Genomic DNA, 9,613 nt, shown 5'->3' with positions numbered 1-9,613 from the left:
GGGGGCAGGGGGAGAGGGGGATGCACCAGGGGGGTCCCCAAACCCACACCCCCCCCACCAAGGGTGGGGGCAGCACCCAAGGGCCGGGGCTGGGCAAAGTGCGTCAGTGCTGGGGGGCTCCGGGCCCCCGGGGGGGGTCCCGGGGTTTGGGGGTCCCGGGGTGGGCCCCCCCTCACTGGCTGCCAGGCTCCAGCTTGTAGGAGAGCTCGAAGAGCAGGTTCTGGTTGTCGATGACGCGAAGCTGCCGCACGTAGGCCTTGGTCTGCAGCTGGGCCGGGGACGCCTCCAGCTCCAGGCCTGGAACAGCCCGGAACAGAGCGGGGAAACAGGGATGGAGGGATGGGAAAATGCAGGGTGGGGGTGCAGGGATGGGGATGGGAAGATATGGGAATGGGGATGTGGGAATGATGATGGAGGGATGCAGGGATGGATGGAGAGGGATGGAAGTATGCAGGGATGGCGAGGCAGCAGTGGGAAGGCAGGGGATGTGGGGATGGAGGGGATGTGGGGATGGAGGGGATGCAGGGGATGCAGGGGATTTGGGGATGGAGGGGATGCAGGGGATGCAGGGGATGGAGGGGATGTGGGGATGGAGGGGATGCAGGGGATGGAGGGGATGTGGGGATGGAGGGGATGCAGGGGATGGAGGGGATGCAGGGGATGCAGGGGATGTGGGGATGCAGGGGATGCAGGGGATGTGGGGATGCAGGGGATGCAGGGGATGCAGGGGATGTGGGGATGCAGGGGATGGAGCGGATGTGGGGATGCAGGGGATGGAGGGGATGTGGGGATGCAGGGGATGCAGGGGATGGAGGGGATGCAGGGGATGCAGGAAGGAAATGGGCATTGAAGAATGGAAGAGGTGCAGGGGATGCAGATGAAGGGATGGGGATGCAGGGACAGAGATGGGGATGAAATGGAAATGTGGGAATGGGGATGGGGACAGGGATGAAGGGATAGGGATTCAGGCATGCAGGAATGGGAACTCAGGAATCGGGGATGCAGAGTGAAGGGATGGATGAGGATGCAGGGATTTAGGGATGGAGGGGCATTGGCAAAGAGGTGTGAGGATGCTCTGGCCACATCCCCACCCCTCAGGGCCAGCCCTGCAGGTTCAGGGCTGTGTGGGGGCCCCCCAGCAGTGCCCCCTCCCCATCCCCCCCACTCACAGAGGGGGCGGCTCCGGTACTTGCGCACGGTTCTCACTTTCTCAGCGATGCAGTGCTGGGGCACAGAGAGACCCCAGAGTCAGCCCCAGCCCCCCTGGGACCACTGACCCCTCCAGGAGCCTCCTGCACACCCCCCACCCTCGGGGACCCCCCCTGGATCCTGTTTTGCACCCAGAACACCCTGAACCCTCCCACCCCCCCAGACAGGGGAGCCCCAAAGCCTCGGGGGAGGAGGTCACGTCCAGCCCCTCAGGGGGGTCCCCTCTCCCCTGCCCCCATCCTGGGGGTCCCTCTGCCCCATCCCCCCACAGAACCCACCAGTTTCTCCACATTGACCAGCCCGTCCAGGAGGGTCTTGCTGCCTTCATGCAGGAAGGTCAGATCTGGGGCAGAGAGGGGGTGATGGGGGGTCCCATGGGGTGTCAGAGGGACCCCAACCCACCAAGGGGAAGCCCCTGAGACCCCCCCTCACCTTTGAGGATGAGTGGCACAAAGGGGATGAGTGGGGGCTTCATCTTGGCCAGCACCTCCCGGTAGGTCTTGTGGTTCCTGCAGGGGTCCTGGGGGGGAACTGGGGGGTCAGGCTTTGAGGGGGGCTCCCAGGGGCACCCTGGATCCCCCCCCATCCTGGTGGCCCTGGGTGTGGGGCTGGTGGCCTGCTGGAGAGGGGCAAGGACACCCCAGGCCACCTTGGGACACCTCGGGAATGTCCCCTGCTCACCAGCACCCCAAACTCCCCCAGGGGAGTCCTGGGGACCCCCCAAGACCCAGAGCAGCCCCCACACCCCTCACCCACCGTCAGGTTCTCAAACTTCCGAAACAGATTCTTGAATTTCCCTGGGAGCTTCTGGAAGACAAGAACGGGGAGAGGATAGGTAGCATCCGGCAGGGTCAGGGAGCACCAAAGAGGGCGGCAGGAGCATCCAGGAGGTTCTGGGAGAGCCCAGGAAAGGGTCAGGGAACATCTGAGGGTGTCCAGAAAGGCCCAGGAAGGTCTGGAAGCATCAGGGGTAGTCTGGGAGCATCCAGAGGATTCCTGGAAGCACTGAGGTGGGGATGAGAGCTCCTGGAGGGTTCCAAGAGCGCTCAAAGTGGGATCAGGAAGAATCCAGGAGAGGTCTGGGAGCAGCCAGTGCGGGCATGAGCATCCCAAGGGTCCTAGATGCACTTGAGCAGTGTCAGGGAGCAGCCAGGGGTGGACTGAGAACATCCAGAGAATCCTGGGAGCACTGGAGAGTGGGGTGGGAGTGCCCAAGGGCAGTGCAGGAGCACCCAGAGAAGTTCTGGGAGTACTGAAGGGGAAGGGAGTTCCTGGGGGGTTCCAAGAACACACAAGAGGCATCTGAAATAACCCAGGAGAGATCTAGGAGCAGCCAGGTGTGGGCACAAGCATCCCAAGGGTCCTGGGAGCACCCAGGGGCTGTCAGGGAGCAGCCAGGGGTGGTCTGGGAGCATCCAGAGAGTCCTGGGGAGCCTGGAGCGAGGGGTAGGAGCTCCCGGAGGGAACAGGTAGCACCTAGGAGCGGACTGGGATCACCCAGAAAAGGGTCAGGGAGCACCTGGGGACATTCAGAAAGGCACAGGAAGATCTGGGAGCACTGTGGGGGTCAGGGGCACCCCAGCCCTCACCTCCCAGGTGAGGCGCAGGCGGCTGACGGCGGCGTTGTTGAGGCCGATGACGATGGCGTAGAAGGAGAGCATGTCCTGGTTCTGCTTACAGCTGGTGGGGGACAGCGTGAGGGGCGGGCTGGGCACCGCAGGGACCCTCCCCGCAGCCCCCCGTGGTCCCCCCACTCACATAGCAGCGATCTTGATGAGCTTCTTGAGCAGGTGGGCTCGCTTGCCCAGCCCCTCGCAGAGCAGCAGCTCCGTGCCCACCCAGTGCTGCACCTCGCTGCAGCGCTGCAGCAGCAGCTCCAGGTTCGCCGTCTCCCGCCGGCCCCGCTCCCCGTGGAACACGTAATCCACGAATTCCAGCTGGGGGGGGGGACACACACATTCCATCAGAGCCCCCCTCCCGCCTTCCAGAGAGGGGCGAATCCCGCGAGCCCCCCACCCCCGGGTCCCCCCCAAACCTCGTGGATGCAGCGGAAGAGCTCCCAGTGGAAGGCTGTGAGGTGGTTGGCGACATCCTCGGGCTCGGCGCGGTGGATCTCGGTGTCCCCCGGGACCACCTGGATCTCCTCGGGCAGCGGCACCTGCGAGGGGACAGCGGACGGGGCGCTCAGGGGGTGCCACCCCCTCCCCGGTCCCCCCCGTTCTGCGCAGGGAGCGATGGCGGTGCCAGGGCCGGGCGGGCCATGGGGGGGTCCCCGCCGGGGTGTCCCCACCACGGGGCTCACCAGGGAGTCGAAAGTGTCCCTGGTGCAGGCGAAGAGGTGGCTGTTGATGCCCAGGGTGGTGAACACGCACTCCTCGCTGGGCTGCAGCACCGCTTTCTCTGCCGCGGGGCACAGGGTGGGGTCAGCACCGGCCGGACCCCCCCAGCCCCCGCTCGCAGCCCCCCCCGGCCCCCCGGGCACCTCCGGACGAGGCCATGGTGACGAGGATGAGGGCGTCCCCGCGGGCGCTCTGCTCCTCCGAGTACTGGAGCTTCTCGGTGACCGAGGCCAGGATGTCCTGCACCGAGGCCGAGAGGCGGCTGCGGATGGTGACGTACGAGTGGTCGGGCATGTACACGCGGCAGAAAACTGGGGAGAGGGCGGGGGGTCAGCGCCGGGCACCCCCACACCACCCCGGGCACTGCCCACTGGGGAAACTGAGGCACTGAGCGGGCCCTGAGCAGACCCGCAGAGGGCGCGGCCCCGTAGAGCGGCCGGTGGGTCACGGAGGGGACCCCAGTCTCCCTCAGCTCCCCCCACAGTCACTCACTCTCGTCAGAACCCCGAAATGCCACCCGGGTCTGCAGGCAGGAGTCGATGCGTCGGAAATGCCGGAACAGAGGCTTCACCTGCTTGTTCGGCGGGGGGGTCTCGTCGGCCACCCTGGGGGGGGGGGGGGGGCCACAGGACAGGGCTCAGGCAGAGCCCCGGACCCCCGGGACTGCACCCCGAGACCCGCGGGGTGCCCCGGCAGCCCCCACCCACGGCAGGTTGGGCACAGGGAGGGCAGCGGGGCACGCTGAGGGTGCAGTGGGGAGGGGTCCGAGGCTGAGCATGGCCTCATGCTCCCCCCCAGAGGGGGCACAATGCTGGATTGTGGAGGAGGGCACCAGGGTGGGCTGCTACCACAACTCCTTGTCCTTCTTGGGGACTTCCTGACCCACAGGGACCCCCAGGACCCTCTGCCCTCCCCAGGGACCTCCTGGCCCAGAGGGAACCTCAGGGCTCCCTGCCCTCCCTGGGGACCCCTGACCGACGGTGACCCCTGCTCGCCCCTGGCTGCCAGGCACCCCCAGGACCCCCTGATCCTCTTCTCACTTGAGCTCCACGGTCTCCACCAGCTGGTGCAGCTTGATGATCTCGTCCTCCAGCTCGTGGTAGAGGGACGTGTCCTTCATGATGAGCAGGTAAAGCTCCTGTGGGGCGAGAGGGCTCAGGGCCAGGACTGCAGGAGACTGAGGGGGGGACACGGGAAGGGGACACCCACCTTGATGACCTTCCCGGCGCTCTCCTCCTCCTGCAGGAGCCCCTTGTAGGTCTCGAGGAAGTGCAGCAGCACTGCCAGCACCGCCCGCTTGCGCCGCAGCCCGGACCCCTCCTCCCAGTGCGCCGGGGGGCTGCCCGCAGCCAGCACAAAGGTGGCACTGTCAAGGAGGTGCCACGGCAAGGAGGGACCCTCGGCCACCCCCTCCAGCACCCACTGCACCGAGGGACCTCACTGAGGGTCGTTCTGACCTCCCTGGTAGCACCACACTGCCCACCTCACACCCAAACCCGTAGCCCACCCTCATTGCACCCCAATCCCCTCCTTGCTGCTGCTGTGAGCCCCCCCAGAGCACCCCGCTGCCCTCCTCATGTCCCACTTCTCCTTGCAACCTCATGCCCACCCTTTTGTCACCCTTATGGCCACCCTTGTGCCAGCTTCACCACGATGCTGGTGCCTCCTGGTTTCACCCTCATGCCAACTCTTGTGCCACCACCATGTCCCCTTCATGGCCCCCTTATGCCCACCCCCACTGCACCCCAATGCCCTCCTCATGGCCAGCCTCAGACCCCTCCTCACCCACCCTCGTGCCCACCCTCGTGGCCCCCAGGGCCCCCCAGGATATTGCTGGTGCAGCTGCTGCAGGAAGCGCTCGGTGGGCAGGAACAGCGAGTGGGTGAGCACGATGTCATCCAGCAGCGACTCTGGGGGGACAGGGGGACAGGCGTGGGCACCCCCCCATAGAGCCCCCCGACACCTCCGGGGGGTGGATGGCTGAGGGGAGCGATGGTAATTCGCAGGGTGACACCGGGAGAGGCTGAGCCCCACGCGAACCCCCCCGCCCCGCGCCAGCGCTGACTCAGGGCCCGCTCCCAGCCCCGGGGCAACCGGGCCCGGCCGAGCCGGTGTGGGGGCAGAGGCGCCGGCAGGGCGGGACCGGGGCCGCGACGCCCCGGCACACCCGGGAGCCCTGTGAGAGCCCGGCCGCGGGCACAGCAGGATACTGAGAAGGGAAACTGAGGCAGGCAGTTTGGGGCACAGCGGGCGGGTGCCACAGCCGGGCTCTCAGGGTGGCACCACCCTGTGAAGGTGTTGTGGCAAGGCCAGGTGAGCCGAGGGCCCGGTACAGACATCAGTCACCGGCACAACCTTTGGACCAGGCACCGCTCCCTCGCCCAGCACCAGCGCAACCCTCGGCCCTGAGTGGGTCCCCAGCCCGGGGTGCCCGAGGGACTGTGCCCACGTGCCCGGGGATCCTGCGGTGGGACCCCAGAGCCCTTCCAAGGCCCAAGGACCTGACCCATGGAGGGGCCATGCAGAACATCCACCCAGGCAGTCCCCAGTCGCCCCCCAGACTGTTAAGCCGGTCATGGATCAGTGCCAGGGCAGGGCAGAGGGTCCCCTGGCAGTCCCGCGCCAGGCACAGCACCCACGGGGCCTCAGCTGCTGCCGAAAGCAGGACACGAGACAGGCAGTCTGGGGCACAGGGACAGGCAGGGGCACCAGCGGCACGGGGGGTGCAGGTACACGGCCCCCAGCTCTCCCAGTCCTGAGTGCAGCCCCCTGCCAGTTTCTGTCTGTGGGGCAGGAGTTGAACACTCCCCCCATCCCTTCAGGTTGCAGCCCCCTCCAGTCCTGCCTCAGTTTCCCCATCCCTCTGCATCACTCACACTGTACACCAGAGCCACAGGGAGGTTTCCCCGTGTCGGAACCCCCGTGCTGGCTCCTGCCCCCTTGCTCCCTGCCAACCCGGGCACCACCAGGCCTGGCAGCGTGTTTGTGCAGGGAGGACCTGGTGCTGCCAGTCCCAGCTCGCCCCTACCCGAGGGCTCCTCTTGTCGGTGGTTGCACCCAATCCCGGCCTTGGCATCACTGGAGCCGGGGGCTGGCAGTGGCCTGGGGTCCCCGACGGCCTCTGGTCCCAGCAGCCAAGTGGGATTGGCCGGGACAGGGATCGCCGAGGTGTGGGAAGGCTCCCACCCACCTGCACCCAGCCTGGCTCCCATCCAGCTCTGGCACCGAAAAAAACCCCAACACCCGGGCACGGGGAGCCACGGTGGGACAGCAGCCACTGTGCCAGTGGAAAGGGGCATCCAACCAGCCCCCCCTCCACTGCAGCTCCAGTCGGGGCTAATTTTAGCACCAGGAGGATGTTAAGGACCATCCAACCAGGAGGTGGATGCTGCAGTGACTGCCGGTGCCTGGCCAACACCGGCCCCCACCGAGCTGGCGCTGCCATTGAGCCCATAACCCCTTGCCAGCCCTTCTGCCGCGCTGTCTTGCCCGGGGAACCCCTGCCCACCCTGCTGCCACGGACACCCTGCCCCGGCGGGGACCCAGCCTTGACCTTGTCACCCCAACCGGGCACCGCTGTGCCCTGTGCAGGGCTACCCGCCTCACCGGGCACCGGGGTCCCGCACCCCGCTGTCCCCCACCCCGGCATCCACCACCGCATCTCCCCCGCAAGCAACGGCCGCCCCCGGTCTCTCCCCGCACCGCCGCATCGCCCGCGACCCACGCGCTCCCCGCCGCGGGCAGCCCCGCAGCCCGTCCCGGCGGTCCCGGAGCCCCGTACCTGCCCCGCAGCCCCTCCCGTGTGCAGCCGCCGGCAGCCGGTCGAGGAGCGCGGCCAGGAGCCGCTCGGGGGGCGCGGGCGCGGCGGGGGCGCAGCCGCAGCCGCAGCAGCACCGGGCGGCGGGCGGCGGCTCCGGGCTCGGCGGGTCCCGGGCCCGATCCCGATCCCGGTCCCGGTGGCGGCCGCAGCCCGGTGACGGGTCCTCAGGGGAGCGGAGCGGCGCCTCGGGCGGCCGGAGCTCCAGCCAGCGGCCCTCGCCCCCCGGTACCGGCCCCGCGGGCCCCGCCGGCTCCTCGGGGGAAGCGGGCGGGCGCGACAGGCCCTGCCGCCGCGGCGCCGGCACCGACCCCGGCCCCGGTACCTGCCCCGGGGGGGCGGCGGGGCGGACGGGCAGGTGCGAGCCCGGCTTCTTCAGCAACTTCTCCAGCGGCTTCATGGCCGCCCGGGCGCGGCGGCGGCGGTGGCTCAGGGGCCCATCGGCGGCGGTGGCGGCTCCGTTCGGCTCCGCTCGGGCTCGGGCCGCGGCGCCGTTCCCCGCCCGCCCCGCACCGGTTGCGCGGTGCGCCCGCCCCACACCGGCCCCGCCGCCAGCGCCGCCCCGCCCCGCTACGGCCCCGCCGCCGCCGACCCCGGCACCTGCCCGCCCCTTTCCCCGCACCGCCGCCGCCCCCGGGCCCGCCAACGGCACCTGCCCGCCCCCTCCCCGCACCACCGCACTCGGTACCGAACCCGCCCCGGGGCTGTGGTGACACCGGCTCGCAGCAGGACGCGGTCACCCCCCGCAGCCCCGCGCAGGTGATGCATCACACACCCCCGCATCCATCTCCCCGCATTCCCCTGTCGCATCCTCGGGGTACCACCACGGCCCCCCCCTCCACCCTACAGCAGGGGGGGACACAGCCCAGAGCCTGTCACCCCCCGGTCACACACCGCGACCAGGGGACACAGCCCCGCAGCCCCCCGCCACGTGCTGCCTCACAACCCCGGCACACCCCCGGCACACCCCCGTGCTCGGTCTCCCCCCGCACACCCGCACAGTTCCCCCATGCCAGCCCAGGGGCACATGGCACCGCCCTTCCCCAGTGCTGCCCCTCCCCAGTGTCCCCTGCACGGGGAGCACATCCCCAGCTCTGGGGTGACCCGGACCCCCAGCCCAGCTCTTTGCACCCGCCGCAGCGTGAGAAAAGGCCGGGGGTGGGTGCGAGACCCCCCACCCTGGCACCCCTGGGGCTGAGTCCCCCCCGCGGGCAGGGTGGGCAGGTCGGGGTGGCTGCCAGACCCCATCCTCCGCCGCCTGCCAGGCTGGAACGGGCCCCGGCGTGCCGGGGCAGGTTCCGGGGAAGGTTTTGGGGCAGGGCAGGGCGAGATGTGGCGCTTGCCTAGGGCTGATCCTCCTGCTCCGCTCCCGCGGGGTGCAGAGCGCCCATCCTGCCCATGCCCGCTGCCCCCAGCCCCACCTTGTACCCTCTGGACAGGCCAGTGGGTGCAAGTGCCCTTCTCCGTGGCCCACCCCCTGCAAAAACACGGCCCTGTGGTGGGATGGTGGCAGCAGCTGGGGGGACACAGCAAGTGACCCCATGGCCTCTGCTGGGCCCCACTGCCCAGGGGGTTTGGGTAGAGATGGAGGAACGAGGGTCCCGGCAGCTCCCGCTTTGTTCCCGCTTCGCCTCCACCCGGCAGTTGCCTGGCAACTCCATCCGTGCGGCTGCCAGAGAGCGGCAAAACACGTCCCTACATCCCCATCCCCAGCTGCATGAGGTCCTGCCGGGATGGCACAGCACGGCAAGGCCCGGCACGTCCCTCCTCTATTCCTCCAGCCTCCAGATCCCCCACACCCCATCCAATACCCCCCAAAAATCCCAATCTGCTGAGCTCCTCCATCCCCTTTCCCCACAGTATCCAGACAAGGGTTCTCGGACCCGCGTGCAAGTGGTGCTGCTGGCCAAGTTCAGCCACGCAGAGAGGGGCTTCTCCTGACAGGAGGAGGGGAAACTGAGGCACAGAGACACCCTGAGACCCCACTCACTGGTGGCAATGGGGATGCACTGAGCCACACGAGCAAGAGGGACCTGGAGCACTGTGCCATGCTGAGGGCAATGCTCCCCCTGGGAAAGGTGTCCCAGATCTGGCCTGCCCCATTCCCTCTCCCCATGTCGGCAGGGATGGGGGCACTGCTGGCGCAGAGCAAACTATTGGCTTAATTAATTTGCTGTTATTTCTCCTAATGAGCTGGGATCTGGAGCGGGCGCTTCCCTCGGTTGGCAGCCAGCGCATTCCCCCGCCC

General features: G+C 68.6%; 1 protein-coding gene across 1 annotated transcript; it reads right to left on the bottom strand.

Moving 5' to 3' along the window:
• Positions 1–150: 150 nt before the first annotated feature.
• Positions 151–7,765, bottom strand: RAPGEFL1 (Rap guanine nucleotide exchange factor like 1). Its single transcript, XM_088068121.1, has 15 exons — positions 7,330–7,765; positions 5,380–5,458; positions 4,758–4,908; positions 4,589–4,686; positions 4,041–4,153; positions 3,692–3,859; positions 3,512–3,609; positions 3,245–3,367; positions 2,968–3,146; positions 2,799–2,889; positions 1,966–2,016; positions 1,642–1,729; positions 1,488–1,552; positions 1,170–1,224; positions 151–297 (listed from the first exon to the last, which is right to left on the bottom strand). The coding sequence occupies exons 1-15, from the start codon at positions 7,763–7,765 to the stop codon at positions 173–175; spliced, it is 1,920 nt and encodes a 639-aa protein (XP_087924247.1). The 3' UTR covers positions 151–172.
• Positions 7,766–9,613: the final 1,848 nt, after the last annotated feature.

Source organism: Pseudopodoces humilis, chromosome 29 (genome assembly GCF_049639895.1).
Source record: "Pseudopodoces humilis isolate 2021_Gansu_Grassland_sample_001 chromosome 29, ASM4963989v1, whole genome shotgun sequence".
Lineage (NCBI taxonomy): Eukaryota > Metazoa > Chordata > Aves > Passeriformes > Paridae > Pseudopodoces > Pseudopodoces humilis.
This window is presented reverse-complemented; position numbering and strand designations above follow the sequence as displayed.